This window comes from Rhododendron vialii, chromosome 2a (genome assembly GCF_030253575.1).
Source record: "Rhododendron vialii isolate Sample 1 chromosome 2a, ASM3025357v1".
In the NCBI taxonomy this organism is placed as follows: domain Eukaryota; kingdom Viridiplantae; phylum Streptophyta; class Magnoliopsida; order Ericales; family Ericaceae; genus Rhododendron; species Rhododendron vialii.
Window position 1 is genome coordinate 43,753,232 of NC_080558.1, and position 17,356 is coordinate 43,770,587.

General features: G+C 38.9%; 2 protein-coding genes across 6 annotated transcripts; both read right to left on the reverse strand.

Annotated features, from left to right (window-relative positions):
- Positions 1 to 1,663: 1,663 nt before the first annotated feature.
- LOC131316958 (uncharacterized) lies at positions 1,664 to 11,775 on the reverse strand. Of its 5 annotated transcripts, XM_058346539.1 has the most exons (15): positions 11,315 to 11,769; positions 8,193 to 9,488; positions 8,009 to 8,102; positions 7,810 to 7,933; positions 7,594 to 7,714; positions 7,397 to 7,510; positions 6,985 to 7,281; positions 6,797 to 6,904; positions 6,160 to 6,231; positions 4,975 to 5,061; positions 4,643 to 4,711; positions 4,453 to 4,545; positions 3,207 to 3,314; positions 2,991 to 3,059; positions 1,664 to 2,088 (listed from the first exon to the last, which is right to left on the reverse strand). In XM_058346539.1, exons 1-15 carry the CDS (start codon positions 11,561 to 11,563, stop codon positions 2,014 to 2,016), a joined length of 2,976 nt encoding a protein of 991 aa, XP_058202522.1. In that variant the 5' UTR covers positions 11,564 to 11,769; the 3' UTR covers positions 1,664 to 2,013. The 5 variants fall into 5 exon arrangements, with proteins under 5 accessions (XP_058202522.1, XP_058202521.1, XP_058202520.1 ...); XM_058346538.1 differs by having other exon boundaries at positions 4,453 to 4,542; positions 7,412 to 7,510; positions 8,009 to 9,488; positions 11,315 to 11,775; XM_058346537.1 differs by having other exon boundaries at positions 7,412 to 7,510; positions 8,009 to 9,488; positions 11,315 to 11,775.
- A 2,060-nt stretch (positions 11,776 to 13,835) lies between these two features.
- LOC131316664 (F-box protein At2g26160-like) lies at positions 13,836 to 16,587 on the reverse strand. The gene is made up of 2 exons (XM_058346099.1): positions 16,373 to 16,587; positions 13,836 to 15,139 (listed from the first exon to the last, which is right to left on the reverse strand). The coding sequence occupies exons 1-2, from the start codon at positions 16,459 to 16,461 to the stop codon at positions 13,990 to 13,992; spliced, it is 1,239 nt and encodes a 412-aa protein (XP_058202082.1). The 5' UTR covers positions 16,462 to 16,587; the 3' UTR covers positions 13,836 to 13,989.
- Between the last annotated feature and the right edge of the window lie 769 nt (positions 16,588 to 17,356).

The window sequence follows — 17,356 nt, forward strand, 5'->3', positions numbered from 1 at the left end:
CGACACTGGATAACAGAAAGCGGTGGCGTGAACTTCACACAGGTGATCTCAACTCTCTCTCTCTCTTGGGGGTCGAGCTTAAAGTTTGACTGTTGTAACGGTTGGTCGCTCAACCACTCTCTTTATTCGGGCACTGGAGGTTCTACAGGCTGCAGCGTAGTCACATGTCAACAGCTTTCCTTCTCAATCCTCGTATAACGTTTGCACTCTTAAAATCCACTTTCGCAAATTTTACTAGTTTCGGGTTTGCTTCAAAGACGGTTTCACCTTCTTAAATTATGTAACTTTTGGCCGCGGCAAGGAGTACTTATCCCCGGAAAAAAAAAAAAAAAGAGAGTACTTATCTGATGCAAAGGGTATCAAGAATAATTTAGATAATGAAAACCAAGCATTCGAAGAGTTCTACCGAAAGATTATGTTAACTAGCACTATAGTATTGCTCGAGAGAAATCAGTTATGTCGATCCAATGAATCACGTGCTATTCTATTTTTAGTATTTTATAGGCATTGGTTAAAACATTTTTGGCCCCAACTTAAATAAATATATATAGCAGATGTTTGTACACAGCGTGGGATATGTATCGGGAATTATGGTACTATTAATTATTTAATTCCATTATTATTAGCCCGATAAGATACTATACCATTATTACCATATGAGATTAAATATTATTTCGTTAATTGTCCCATGAAACAAACGCGACCGACGAGAATTTGATCTTAAATATTCAACTGTAGAAACAAATTAACTAACTTTTCATGAGATTAGATGAAGTGATTTGTAAAATTTGATTTCAATAGACAGGTTAGAGAAGCTTATGGAGAAGCATCAAATCGTGATAATTATCTTACTACTATTCATTGTGCTAACGCTCTCACTTTTGTGAAGGGAAAAAAAATGCCAATATTAAAATTCGGCTTTTGATAACAGAGTGGGGGAAGCACATTTTTGATAAACGGACATCCGAATTAGTTTGCATGCACCTCGACTAATTCAAGAATTTGATGTTATCGATTGGACAAACCCTCCGATGGCTCTTAAGGTTTGAAGTGTTTATGGGTTTAGCCTCATGAGCAAAAGCATCGGTCGAAATATATATCCAGATTCTGAATACCGTACCGGCTAGAGTATCAATTTTCTTACTATTACTATATGTATTGGTACCGGTCAAAATACCGGATACCGTTTCGGATTGATAGCTATTAGTATTATTTTCCTACCTAAAAGAATTTATAATATAATATACACTTTTTAAATCAAAAAAAATAAAAAATATTCCGGTATTTGTCTTGTACCATTCAGTATTTGCCCGGTACCGTCCGGTATTGACCGGTATTGTCCGGTACTTAAGAAAAAATAAATTTAAAAATAGTCCGGTACCATACGGTATTAACCGATACTGACCGGTATTTAAGCCGGAACAAAATTAGAAGCATAAGGTACTAAATATGGACAATACCGGTACGTACCAATCCGTACGGTATGGATTCAATACACCTCTGTCCAAATTCAACCGAGTAAAAAGGCTCATAATAGCACTACAAAAAAACAAAAAAAGGGTCATGACCGGACTTTAATTTGCTTACAAATTAACCAACACTTTAGGCCCACCACTTAAAGTGGGCTAGTAAAGCAAACCACCTCACAAGATCTACACTAAAATTGGGGGAAAAAAAATTAAAAAAATTGCACCTGATGATCTTACAAAAAGAAGTAGATCCAGAGAAGCATCTCGAGCATGAAGAAAATAAAGCCAAAAAAGAAGAAGATAGCCTATTGATTGACATTAGTAGAATAATGTCAGGCACATTTTCTAGCAGGCACTTCTCCATATGAACAAAAAAATATACAAGAAATTGTGTAAAATAAGAACTACGACCCGGTTTTTTTTTATACAGCAAACGCCCATTTGTATCAGGACTCAAGCCTCAAAACAGCAACAAGGATCATAGTCACACTCTTTCACTTGGGAGGATGGCGGAGGCACATACAAAATCCCAGCAGTAGACAAGTCATTCAACTCGTTCGGTGCAAGTTAGAATCGCGGATTTCACTTCTTCTTTTCCCAAGGTGGTTTGAATTATCAGCTGTGGAAAAATAATGCATATTGCAAAATTAGCTTAAGATTCTCTACCAGATGAACTGAGATCATTACTAAGAAAATATTGGTGGAAAAAAGTGCCAAATCACAGTACCCGCAAGAACATGAATAAAAATGTACATAATAACGCATCCCTACGCCTTCCAATCCCTCAAATAACGAGGTAGCTTTACCACCATTTTCTCCTAGCTTTTGACATCAAAACCATGTTTCACAATATGGGACTTGCAGAGGCAGCAGTCTATGCATGCTATTAATCCATTCAGTGGAAATAGAAAAATCCAACATTCCCATTTGGGGTATGTTAAAGACATAGGGCAGCATCAAATATAGGATAGAGTAAAATACAAACATGTCCTAGCCATGTTAAGTTATATTTATGTGGGCAGCCACTCCAGATTATAGTATTCTGAGTTAAATGATCTAGCTCCATACTCAGGTTAGGTACCTAGCTTAGCATGTAATGGATATATCCTTGTTATAAAAAGAAGGAAACCCTAGGCAAAATCATGCCCAAAATGGTAGCGGTAACGTTTTATTCCACCTAAAAGTGAGACTGATAGTCAATAGAAAGACCTAGCATTTCATTAAGGAAAAAATAGCTTCTAGATGTGTAATATGATTTTGTGACTACACAAAGCATAGTGGAATCTAATCGGCTAAGGCCACAACAAGCTACAACGTAAAGCATAGTGGATCGCCAAATGAACAAGCCAGCCTAATGCTCCTATTCATTAGGTTGAGATTCAAGAACTCTTTACGCGCCAGTTAAATGATCTTTTGTGCAAACAGAATGTACATCTCAGTTCACAAGTCGATGGTTTTTACTCTGTTAAGATTTAAGAATGGGAAGTTGAGCCAATAGCAGTTAGAATCACAAAATTTTACCTCTTGCACTTTGTTTCCTGATCTTGCAAGCAGCTTGTATTCATTCTCAATCATGGACGCCATATAAACCTGCCAAAAGGATTGGGAGCAAGATATAAGCATAATCGAAGCACACTAGCTCACTGCATCATTCTTTCTCAAAAGCTTAACCATAAGCTCGACACTAGAGCAAGAGCTTTTGCTCCTGACAAAGGGCACATATTGAAATGTCAATACCTGAAAGGTAGGAGCAAGTGCAGGGCTCAAGGAAAAACGTCCTTTAGATACAGACTGGATACCTTCAAACTGCTGCAATTCCTTGATTAGTGATTCCACTTCAGTCCACTGTACCGTTTTATGTTCAGAATGAGAAAGTGATAATATACAATAGAAACCCCACAAACTTAAACTATTCAATAGCAAAAGTGCAAACAGGATAATAACTCACTTCGTTTGGTTCTCCTCTCAGAAATAATCTCTCCAAAACTTTTGACTGTTCGTCATGCGTGCTTTTTCGTCTTTAGTGATTTTTTGTCAATTTTTTTTACATATTTTATACTTTTTGGATGTACATAGCGTACCTCTATTCAGAAAGTAAAAGAGTTTGTTAAAATGTTAAAAAAAAATTACTAAAGACGGAAAAAAACGCAAATCTATAAAACTTTATCTCAAAAATAAATCTCAAAATTACAAACCAAACACAGTGTGCAAATTCTACGCGAGCCCTGTGGTACTCGTACAATATTGGAAAACAGGTAAGATGGGTTAGGTAGTGAAAAAACAAACTAAAATTGGACACATTGTTAACTTAAAATATATACAACCGCCATTTGGAAATTGGATACATTATTATCTTTTCCTCACTCTACTATAATCTAATCAGGCATAGCACTGTATAGAAATCCAACTACCATGATCTCTAGAATATTGAATTCAAAATTTATGGGTTGTAAAGTGATACAACAAGGTTTGAGAGAATGTAGCACAATTGACTCTCAACGTGGCATCAATCGAGACAAATTGGTAACAATTTCCGAGAAATCTAGGCCATGGCAAGGTATGTGCATGGGAAATGCAGATTTAACAACCAAGTGAGCTTAGAAAATTGCACTATGCAAGAAAAGGTATGAAGGACACTGTAAAAGACCCAGTGAGAGAAAAGCATCTGCCACTTAAGAAAAAATGCTAAACAGTGATTACTCCACTGTGTTGCTGAAGGAAATTGCACCAAGCAGGAGATTGCTCTCCTTAAAACCTTTGTTTGGAGATATTACTATTATATTTGTGGAGAGTGGAGACATTGATCTCTCTATGCACACATTACATTTCCACCTCAACGGGAACATGGAAGCAGTGAAGGGTGAGAAATAACTTATTCAGGGCCAAAGTCGGAGGGGCACAATTGATGAAACAACAAGAATAATCCAACCCTGATCTGCAAAATCACTAACATGCTCCTATTGAGAATGGAGAGCGGTAAAACCTCAGTATTTGCTTGGACTGCTTCTGATCTCCCATCCAAAGAATCACGCTCGCCAATTATAGCATCCCTGGCCTCACTTGATTGATCTGCCTGCTATAGAAAAAGAAGTAAAGATATGGTGTCAAAAGCTTCCTTATTCTATAACAGATATCTAAATAAAAGAAAAAAAAAAACTTAAGACATAGATTACCATTTCCTTTAACGATAAATGAATACGGTCCGTTGAAAAATCCAACTGGTGAACTTTTGCCTTGATGATCTGGAATGAAAAGAAGCATCTCATAAACTATGATAAGGAGCTACACTTGTACATTACATCCCAGACGAAGTGCTTTAAAGCGCTAAACTGAGATAGCCATCTTCCACCAAATAAAAATGTTCTTCGGCCATGATGTTTTTACTTTTAGTACAGCCTCAAAAAAATAGAAGTAGGGGAGTGCATATTACTCAGGCTGGCGGACAGTAATCGTGGTGCACATAATCAACCTCTGTATATTGAAATTGGAGAGAAAACTCGAATACCTGGCCAATTTTGAAATATGATCCAGGGTCCAAAGTTGCATCCCATGATACTTCTGTCTCGTGAATAAGTGCAGGTACTCCTTCCACCTACATTGGGCATTTAGGTCAACCATTGACGAACAACTATGAAGCACGGGTACGCCAGAAACAATGGCGTACACGTACCTGGTACGGGTACGGGTACGGGTACGCACTGGGTACGCCGGAAACGCACCGGGTACGCCGGAAACGCACCGGGTACGTTCGTATGTTTAGGGTACGGCATGGGTACGCAAAATACTCTGATGGGTACGCAAAGAAGAAGAAGAAGCAGACAAAGAAGAAGAAGATCAAAGAAGAGAGAGAGAGAGAGAGAGGGAGAGAGAGGGAGAGAGACCTGTCGATCTGATCCACTGCTACTGCGAGAGAGAGAGACGTCGGACGGAGAAGAGAGACTTTGGCGACGGCGAGATGATGATTGATGGTGATGACGAGAGAGAGAGACATCGGACGATGATGATGATCGACGGCGAGAGTCACAGAGAGAGTCGACGGCGAGAGTCAGAGGGAGAGTCGGCTATGTGAAGTTCTGATCCCTAATTCAGAGTCATACGTATATTTAAAGGGTTATTACACTCCAGTCCTTAGACATTAACATATGCAACAATCTGGTCCCTAAATATATGAAAGTTTGCACTTCAACCCCTGGTCTCTTTTAGATTTGTATTTTATTAAGAAATATAAAAAAAAAATTATAACTAATATAATGATATGATTATACATGAGTTATACATTATTCATAAAAACTCAAGCATATTAAAATTATAAAACATAATAAAAAATAAATGTGTCGTACCCCTGCCGTACCCGTACCCTACTTTTTTGGGGTTTTGCCGTTTCCCGTACCCGTACCCGTACCGTACCCGTACCGCGTACCGGTACCCGTGCTCCATAGACGAACAACAATATTCTTATGGAGAAACAATATCCTTGGCTGGCCCCCATAACAATGGGTTGTAGAGAGAAAACATAACTGAAAGATCTCAAAATCGAATAAACCAGACACCGATCCAAAACAGTTCACTCTCAAAACAATTTAAGATACATCTCATTGAATCTCATTGTCATGTAGCTCGAACAGAATGATATCAGAAGCATTCATCATAAACGCTTTGAAATGTCATGGATCAGCAAACCATAGTATACCTCAACGAAAACACCAGTGTAGTTAAATTTTGTTATGCGGCAGTTAACTACATCTCCGATGCTGAGTTTAGCCTGCAAACAAATATACAACTATATGAGATAAAGATTTAGCTTCCGCTTATGTATAGATAAACAAAATATAAATACAAAAGGCAACCTACTAGGACAAGATTTAGCTTCCACTTATGTAACGACCCGCTCCATCTTTGTACAATATTGTCTGCTTTGGACGCCCAAAGCCCATAGACTTCCCAGTGAGGTCACCCATCCTTGGACTGTGAAGTTCTCATGCGCTTTGGCCCGCCCTCACGGCTTTAAAAGGCCTTGTACAAGTAGGAGGGATCTTTTCTTATAAACCATGACTTGCCCCCTCCCGTCCGAACGGACCCTGCCATCTTGCAGTACCGCAGGCCACCGGAAAGCGGGGTGTCGCAACTTATGTATAGATAAAGATTTAGCTTCTGCTTATGTTAACTGCATGATGCATGTGGTATGGAGGCAACATGTGCCTTGCTGCTAGATGGATATTCTATAGAGGCCCAGACAGCTTAAAACTTATTGGCTTGGTATGGAGGTATAAGGAAAAAGAACAAAGAAAAAAGTATCTACAAATAAGTTCTTAGTCAAAGGGGGTTACCATGAGATTTCTTTTTTTCTCTATATATTCCTCTGCCTCCTTTGGCTTGCTGGAAAATATTAACCTTCGAGTGTTTCTATCGGCTAATACCACATGAACTGGCATTTTCTGCAGATACATGCATTGTCAATTATTTTGTACAGAGTCCGGACAAAATAGATTCAGACATGAAACAAAGTTATTCAAACCTGGCCAACAAAGAATGACAAGTGCCTGAGTTTCTCGTGGTTATAAATCCTCAGAAGATCTTCCACTGCCATATCAGGTGAAATGTCAACATCAACATTTTGACCAATCTCTAGGCCTAGGCTTGAATCAAGAGATGTCTCGTCTGCTATCCCATACTTTCCTATGACTCTGAGATTGCCTTTGTACTTAGAGGGGTCAATGCCATTCCGTCTGAGCCATGACTTAAAAGCTAAGAACTTCCACCTATAGGCAACATCTCGGTATGGTAAAAATCCTATCAAAGAGCCAAAAGATACCTGTAAAATGATGTCATGATATAGAAGAACAATGAGAATAATAACACTCGAAATACAAAAAAATAAATCGGGACAAAAGAAGGCAGTCGCATATTAAGTCTTGGAAGACTCTGACATAAAGTGTACTCACGACAAAGCCTCTGGTGCTATAACTAATCACTTCCACTTTTTCTCTTTGTCCTGTCTTTGTCAGATCCTCCATCCTTTTCCAATCAACATCTTCGTGTTCCTACATTGTATTTAAAACTCAGGATACATCACGTGATATTACTCTAACGAATAAAATGGAGATAAGAACAGTATCAATCAGACCTTTATAGTTGATGTTGCAAGGAAATTCTCAAGCTCACAAACATTGCCATAACTTTCAGGATTTGACCTGGTTACTGCCCTTTTACTCAGATTTGATGTTGCTTTTACACCTTGGTCTAATCTATAACACATCAATTTATTCAAATAAAAAAAAAACACTAAACCCCACAGCAGATCATAACAAGTACGTACTACAGTAATTGTTGCGTTCCTTACCTTTTAGGTTTTCCTTGCAGAGCAGCATCCACAAAACCCTTCATATTTGAATCCACCAAGTACGTCTCTGAAGCACTTATTTTCTCTGAAGAACCCATCACACTTTGCTCAAGCAGCTGTAATCCTTGAAAAGAACAATTCCAACATCAATTTCAAAAGTTCCGTACACAGAATATCTACCTTAAATTTATTGCACTACCTGTGGTTGAGAAATCCTCAAGCCCAAAATCCCTTGGGAGTGAATTATTTCCACACTCCAAAGATTCAGCATAATTGCTTTTGCCTGTATTGACCTTTCCAGCAGATAAGTTGACAACTTCCCTTGGGAGTGAATCATTTTCACACTCCAAAGATTCAGCATAATTGTTTTTGCCTGTATTGACCTTTCCAGCAGATAAGTTGACAACTTTCAAGTTTTTCACTTTGAAATCATCACCAGAGTTTGACCGTTTATTATCATTAGAAGATTCTAGCTTCTCACTCAGATATTTACCAAATCCCGTTTGTTTAGGCTGGCTTAAGAGTCTGATCATGTTAGCTGCTTCAGTCGCTATAGAAGCTTTTTTCTGGCTATCATCTTCAAAGGTATCAACGCCTTTGAATTTTGCTTCAGCATCGGATTCTTGCTTCTTATCAGTATTCAAGTTCCCACTCATCTGATCAGGCATTTTTAACAATGTGATATCACTAAAGCTGTCCTGTGTCTCTTTGTTCCCCATTTCTAATGATAAATTTTGTTCAATTCTCAGCTCAATATCATCCTCATTGATTGTGCTTGGCTTCCGCAAAACAACGTTAGGAAAACTACCACTCGTATTATCCACTCCTGTCCTTACTGGTTGGCTATTCCCCACTTCCAATGATGAATTTGGTTTAATTCTCAACTGTGATGATTTTTGAGGTTCAATATCATCCTCATTGAGAGTGGTTGGCTTCCGCAAAACAACGTTAGGAAGATTACCCTGCATACTATCTACTCCCGTCCTTTCCGGTTGGCTATTCTCCATTTCCAATAATGAACTTGGTTTAATACTCGACTGTGACAATTTTTGAGGTCCAATATCATCCTTATTGAGCGTGGTTGGCTTCCGCAAAACAACACTAGGAAGACTACCCTGCATGCTATCTTCTCCCGTCCTTTCTGGTTGGCTATTCTCCATTTCCGATAATGGATTTGGTTTAATTCTCGACTGTGATGATGTCTGAGGGACAATATCATCCTTATTGAGGGTGGTTGGCTTCCGCAAAACAACATTCGGAAGACTACCCCTCGTATTATCTCCTCCCATCCTTTCTGCTTGGATCTTCCAATTTTCCAATAATGGATTTGGTTTAATTCTTGACTGTGATGATGTGTGAGGTCCACTATAATTTTCATTGAGCACGGTTGGCTTTCGCAAAATAACATTAGGAAGAGGATCCCTCACATTATCTATTGGCTTCCTCATTAGTTGACTTCCATTCCTAACATCGGTTTTTATTGGCTTATTATCAGCTTCAAACTTGACTCCTTTTCTCGGCACTGGCCTGACCAAATTCAATCCATTCAGTGAACTTGTCGATTTCCTTTCTACATCAAAGGGAAGCTCTTCAATAACTACTGGTTTACCCTTTCTCTTGTTAAAAGATTTCTCGACTTCTAGATAAGAAACATCAGGGTTTAATCTCTTAGCCATTATCTGAAGCAAACAAACAACCCAATAGTCAGGCAAACTAATACTTAGTGACCCAAAAAAAAACAAAAACAAAACAAAACAGGATGACTAATCCAAGCATGCATAACCAGAAAAAACTAACCAATAGGAAACCTTACAATTAGGAGAACTCCACAAAACCTTTAAAAGATCATATCCCATATTGGCTATCTAGATCACCATTTTCTTTTGGTGCATAGTAAATTTTAACCACAGGAAATTATCATGGAAAAATTTCTTTTCCCAGATTACATTGGGTAAGGGCTTCTACTCAGTACTCACAGGAAATTTGAACCACATAATTGAATTACAGCCAATAGAATGCTTCCATTTCATACAAATTCCCATAATCCGTTTAAAGAAAAACCTAACAAACTGACAGAAAAACACAATGATGTAAGACTGAGAAAATCAAATAGCACAAGCAGTAAGGATTCTTCCAAAGTTCAACCCTCAGGCATCACATACAGACGCTTGTAAAACATATAATAAATGTTATCAAAACTTTGGCACATCGGCCTCGGCTCTTCGTAGCAGCTCCTGGAGTAACTCTGAGACTAATGTAACACACTACCTCATACCAGACCCCACTAGGATTGTGTCAAAAGGAAGGGTTGTAAACTGGTGAGAATTGGTGACAAACAAAAATGGGCCAGTGAGAACCCATCTCTCTCTCTCTCTCTCTCTCTCTCTCTCTCTCTCTCTCTCTCTCTCTCTCTCTCTCTCTCTCTCTCTCTCTCTCTCTCCTTTTTCTTTTCTTTTTTTCCATTTTCTATCCTTACCTACCACTTCGCACCTATTTTAGTTATCCAAGCAATTAGCAAGTGATGGAGTTCTCCTATCTTTTCTTTTCCCACACATTCTTGAAATCCATAGGGACCGCAGAAGTTTGAATAACTTAACACTGATAATTATTCTATCTTTTTCTAACATATATAGTTCTTTTTCTTTTATGCCAGAGATGGGGCAAGCCCCCAGGCTCAAATCCGGGTATATGAGCGCATTGAGCGGGATAGCACTTAGGTGCTCAGCTTGCGCCATGCACTATTGTCTCATTGCTCAACACGTTTAATTCTGCTAGCAACCCAACGCATACATCAACTAATCAATCATCAATCAATCAATATACTAAGCAAATGTGTTGCGAGCTCCCAAGCCTTCAAAGACCCATTTCTATTTTTTGGGATTTTTCATTTATTATAATTCAATGAGAGTAAGATAGGGAGGACGTGGGAGGGAGGGAGAGACAGATAGAAAACGTGGGGAGGGGGTGAGAGAAGGGGAGAGAGAGATTTTAGGGGAATTTATGTATTGAGGAAAAATTATTCAATCCCCCAATGGCATTGGCACTGGCACGCGGTGACCCAACTCATCTCTCCACCGCACATTTTTGTGGTTTCCACTATAAAGTGTGGAGCCTACCCAAAATTTCTTTTTTCTCATGCATCGAACGGGCTAGTGCATACGTACACAAATGAACTACTATTATAAACGGAACACCACTTTTGATGTGACCTCAGTTTTGAGGCTGCTCAAATCACCCTTTAACTACATAAAATAACTCAACGAAATTACCAAGAAAAAAAAACTTATCATCCCAAATTTCTTATCCCCTCTTTTTCCCAGATTTCATTACATATTAATCTCAATTTCAAGATTTTCCTCTTTCTATCTTCTGCTAGTAGCAACACGATTCGCACCGGGCGACTAGGACACACACACACACATAAATATATATATATATATATATATATATATATAGAGAGAGAGAGAGAGAGAGAGAGAGAGAGAGAGAGAGAGAGAGAGAGAACCTTGGCAAGGGTGAGGTTGGGGTCTTCGCCCAATAACCGGCCGAATTCGAAGTCCATCTGCTCGTTCTGGTCAAGCTGGGGATCATCATTCAAGGCACGAACTAGAAGTTTACTGGGTTTTCTCAAAGGGAAAGATACGTTACTGGTTCTAATACTTCTTGTGGGTGTACAATAAGAAGGTAAAAAGAACCGAATGTAGGTGGGGTTGTTGGTGGCCGAGGCTGTGGTGAGAGGAAGACCCAAGTCCATTACTGACAAATCAAAATTGAACTCCTCAAATGAATCAGAACATGAAGAAGGGAATTGGGAATTGGGGGATTTCGGTTAAATATGAGGCAGTGATTAGTTTTTTGACTCTGTGTGTGTGTGTGTGGGCGCGCGCGGGTGTGTTGGGCGAAAGTTTTTGAGGAGTGAGAAACAATGAAGAAGAGGCTGGAGGAGGGGAGAAAGCGGCTCTGGACGTGGAGGAAAGGGAAGGGCGAAAGTTTTATCCGCTTTGGTTTTGTAATTTTTCTGAGAGATTTTTGTGGGCTTATTTACTTTTTTGATCCCCAATGTATTTGGGAAGTATCATTTTCGTTCCTCAAATAAAAATTGCAAAATTTTAAGTATTCAAAGTTTAAAATGTGTGCCAAATAAGTCCCCAGGCTAGATGCCATCAATTTTCACCGTTAAATTGAGGGGTACTTTCGGAAGTTTGCATATAAAATGATCCCATCTGTTGGAGAATTTTGTCCGTACCCCTCTTTCTTCTTGGTACCCACCTACTCAGTTTTTTTTTTTTTTTTAAATGGGTTTGGATTCAGTTTCAAAAAAAAAAAAAAAGGTTTGGATTAAAAAGTTTAGTAACTTTTTTGTTTGTCATTATTCAAAAAAAAAAATATCATTTGTTCGTTTTGCGTCAAACTTTTGTGATTTATTGATTCGTCTCGTTGAGAAAAAATTGAAAAATAAAAAATTATTATCGAAACTCATAATTTTTTGAATAAAGATAAAAATAAGTATAAAAAAATAGTCTCTTTGACTTGTTTTTTGTATTTTTAAAAAAAATTCTTTTTCAATTAAATATTTTTTTTTGCCAGAGAAGATTTTTTGTAGGAGAGAAAGAGAGAAGAAGAAGAAGTTGTTTATGTGTGTGTTTGAGAGAATGGAGTGTGAGAAGAAAAAGACTAAGTATTGACTATATATAAGAGAGGGTAAAATGGTCTTTTCATCAATTCCGTCCAATGGTGTTAGGCCCCCAAACGAAAACATTAATGAGGGGTTTGGCGTAGCGAGAATTCGTGGAGGGGGTGTTGTGAAAAACCGGTAAACCTTGAGGAATCTCTTGGTAAATAACCCAAGAATCAATGAGTGACGCTGACTATGGAGGGTTAGGCAGCACTGCTGTCTAGGTGCATTTGCATTTGCTGCTAATTTTCCAATTGAAGCACAAAACAGTTAATATCTGAGGAGAGATGGCCGGAGGTATACAGGCAAATAAATAATGTAACAAAATTTGTTTAAAAGCTAGCTGTGGAGGATTGTGTACTGCTAATTTTTAAACAAAGGGTCAATGCTAACAAATGATGATTGGGCCGTGGTTAAGCTTAACATATGACGAACAAGACCAACGTGGGTTAGCTTTTGAGTTTGTTTGGTGCGTCAAGTTTATAATATACGACGAACAATACCATTGTCGGTTAGCTAAATTTTATGATTGTATGTTTGATTTGGGATTTACAACCGAGACTGATTACAAGGGCTAACATGTACGTTATCGTGTGGCGTGCCATTGAGCATCTTTCATTCAAGCACTTGGTGTGGGGGGTGTTAGTCTTGGGGGAAGTCTTTTTGGGCTCTAGTACTGTTATAAAGAGGTTGGATGGGTGGAAATGAGTCTTGTTTTCTAAGAATATTGTTGCTACACTCTAATGCAGTCAGTTTTTTGAACGATTTTAACTTGTTATTCGTCTCTGTTTAACATTCTGGTTAGGGTAGGAATAGGATTGAGAGAGCGGTAAGAGCCTAGAAAGAGAGGAAAACGCGATGGGAGGTGGGAATTAACACCTTCCGGAAAAGTTTTTTTGAGGGGTAATTAATGTTATATTTAACCAAAAACTAACGACAAAGAAACACGAAAGCCTAATAGAAACCTCTCCCAACTCGATAGAGGCTAGGCTATCACTCTAACACTGACCCAAAAGGGAGAAAACCCAAGAAACATCCATCTTTTCCCCTTAGGCTAGATAGTGATATTAACTTTGCTTTTCAATTTTCACGAGGATCTCTGACTTTGTTCTCACCTCTTGAAGCCTAAGTATTCTTCCATGGACCAATAAAGTCACCATTTGAAAGGTTCTTTCAGAGATACATTCCCCGATTTGAATAAATTTCCTCCACCGAGGAGAGTCCATGACAAAATGAGGAGACGCTTGAAGACTCATTCACCTTACGAACCATATGAGAAAACCGGTACCGTCACAACATGTGTATTGATGAAGCTCTGCTTCATTGTTGAAAATGAATGCATGATAACAGCTTACTGAACAGGACAAATATATATAATCCAACGCTTCTTTGGGAAGTATATTTTTAGTGGTGGTTTAAACATTGTTGATCAAGGATAATCAAAACATGATGGTGCTCTTCCCTAAAGCCAAACAGAAAAACAAAAGAAGTAACAGTGCAGCAGATTAGAAAGAAGATGGGTTAACCCAGATCGGTGGACAAGTAAGACTGGAAGACTCCTCTTCGTAGCAAGGCCTGTGATTTCCATCTTCCATGTCGTAGATACACATGTCATTTCCTTCTCCTCGCTTAAAATTGCTGGTGTAATATATACAGTTAGATTTAATCCCTCGAAATCTAGATGCGACAACAGAGACCGAAGAATTGTCACCCAAGAACAGGGCGTTGTCGCCTAAGCTTGTTTTCTCCACACATTCCCCCACCTCGAATACTTTAAATCCGCACGTCGCGTAATAAACCCTAGACTCACCGTTATTACTGAAACCAAAGTGGTCGTCTTCCAAAAAAACTGACAGACATGCTTCTCGAAAGACTCGAATTACTATCAGTACCACATCCGCAGATTGTACTATGTATGGTTGCTTGAGCCCACCGTGTCCAATGAATTCACGAGGTCCATATCCAACGTGCCAAGCCAGAGTCGGGTTACGCCCCCAAACGTCGAAAGCAAGAACCATGCCATTACTTGTGACCCCATAACATGGTCCCTTATAAAAGTTGATATCACAGAAGGAAATTAATCCAACGTTGACGGCGGTCCAAGACTTATCTTCAGGTCTCCAAAAAGCAAGACGTCTGCTGCATCCATATATAACCACGAGTACAAAATCGTTGCTCTCCTCCGGGCGAGAAGACAAGACGGCCTTGTGTATGAAACTCAGATGGTTTTTCATGCTGTCCAGGTGGTAGTTTTTAGTGACTTGGGGAAGATTTATTTGAACACGAGTGAAAGGATGGAGTAGATTCATGTCACCGTCCTGGGATATGGTTACCAACCAACCCAAAGACTCCAGACATCGTTTTCCCCTTGCTTCTGGTAAATTGACTGTACGAATAACGCCGCCTTTTCTCAGGCTAATAAACTGACGGTCGTCAGGTTTGTCTTTCTTAGCGAGCATAAGCCATGGGGTTTGTTCAGATCCCTTGAAATTGTCGTTGATTGCAACAGAACGCCACGATCTACAAACTCCACTAAAAGAGAGGAAATCTTCCAAGAGAATTAATCGTTCAGCAGTTAGGACAAGCAGGTCTTCTGGGAGTTCTGCCCATTTTCCCATCCTCTCTTCTTCTATGCTGTTATTGTTATTACTAGATCTGAAAGCAAAAAACATAGAATGACGACCAGGGCAGGCAAAAAGGGGAGAAGCAGAGATTGTGAATGAGAAAGTCAATCAAACAAAAAAAACAAGAGAGAGAGAGAGAGAGAGAGAGAGAGAGAGAGAGAGGCGTAAACACTACGTTTGATTGGCTAGCATAACAACCAAGAAATCAAGCCATCAACCTCACCCGATCCCTCGTCTATTCAGCCTAGTCGTCATCATATCACATATCTCAAAGGATGAACTCATTAGATTCTTCTAAAAATTTTGCTTGTGAACAAGGTGAATCGTGATAAATCTTTGTAAAGTGATTTATTTATTGCCCACAAATCCAAAAAATGGGAAATGTATAGAATGGTGCTGGTAGGTACCACGTGACCATGCCCACGTAGTGCCTAAGCAGTGCATCCGGATCGTCCAAAAGTGTGTTGGACAACCTAGATTGAAACTCTCTTTCTCTCCTCTCACCCCACCACTCTCTCTAGTCTCTCCTCTTTCTCTCTCTTTTTTCTCTTTTCAAATTCGAGCCGTCCAAAATCAAAATGAACAGTCCAGATGCGCTGAGCGGACACCACATGGTGCCTGCTTGGCACCCAAAAATTTCTCGTAACTAAGAATCAAAACCCAAGTACTCCTTCTCAGTGTCGGCTTTAACAGGATTTTGTTTATTTGTTTGTTTGTTTTGGATTGGCCTTCAACAGGATTTTGTTAGGGGATGGTAGGATCGATTCTTCGGATTAGTTGGTCCTTTTCGCTGCGTATTGATTTACCAAAAAAAAGAGAAGGCATTAAGTGCTTTAGAATTGAGATTTCAATTTTCTTTTTCTCACGTAAGGTGTGATTTATACTTATTAACTCATAATTAAGAAGTATAGGGGTCGTTTGGATGCATCCATGAGAGAAGGGATTAGCTTTCACCCCTTCATAAGACTTGGGGCTCAGGCTTTACCCCCGTTTGGGAACCAAAAACAGAGGGGTTTTCAAGAAGACCGGTTCTTGGCCAAGACCTGAGAAAGGGGGCATCGGGGGTCTTATTTTCGGATAGGGTTTGAGGTGTCTATAAGTTATACCCCCGATCCCCTCGAAATCTGACGATTTTACCCTTCTTTATCCCCCTTCCCTCACCCCCAATCTTCCATTTCTGTAGCCCACTGTATCACACACATGCACACCTAGATTGGGAAAAATAGAGAGAGAGAGAGAGAGAGAGAGAGATAGAGGGGCGTACAGTGACGACGGCGACCCGCCGACGATCGACGACGAACTGGGACGACGGCTGCTGCTGCTTCTTCTTCTTTTCTTTTCTTCTTCTTCCATCGTTCTCTGACTTTCTCTCTCTCTCTCTCTCTCTCTCTCTCTCTGTCTACAACAGTAAGAGCATGTACATCAATAATAGCTAAATACTTACTCAAAAAGGTACAAAAGTTATTTTACCTATCTACTTTTTCTTCTCACCACGCAGCAGTCTCTTTATCCTATCTCTATCCGTCCAAATACTTGCAATTAATTATAAAGATGGGTATGAATGTAGAGAGAGAGAGGGGGATAAAGTGGATGAGAGAGACTCAAATATTAATTATTTACTATTTGTCCGGATGAGAGAGATTGAAATATTAATTCTTTATTCTTTACCTAGCTACAGTCCATCGCCAAAAGTACCGAGTCTTTGCAGCCGAAGGTATAATACCTTTGAGAGTAACTAGGTTGCTGCAGGTTGTTTTTTCTAAATTTCCTCTCTACTTAAGCGAAAAAGGGAAAGTAAAGAATCTGGTGTACATGCTCTAACAAGGGGATTATAAAAAGGACTGGGAAAAATTATTCAGTGCATGTGTGCCCATGCAACCCCACCCATCCACTGTGCTTAAAAAAAATGAAATTATTGCTTTTTTTGATCCAAAATAAACGAAATTATAAAATAAAACACTTTAAAAAAAATTATAATTTTTGATACTTATTACATTGATTAAATTATAAGTAAAATAAATTATTACGGCTTAAATTGTCAAAGAATAATTAAATTTGTAATTATATATAAAACGTAATACATGATTAATTTAGGGACTGCACAAGGGCAAAAAGATCATGTGACAGCTTTTTACATCATCCATCCTTCCTTATACCTCTTATTAATCCTCCATCCAAACAAAGTATTATTTAATCCCCCTTCTCTAATACCTCATCCAAAAACATATTATTTAATCTCCCTCCATAA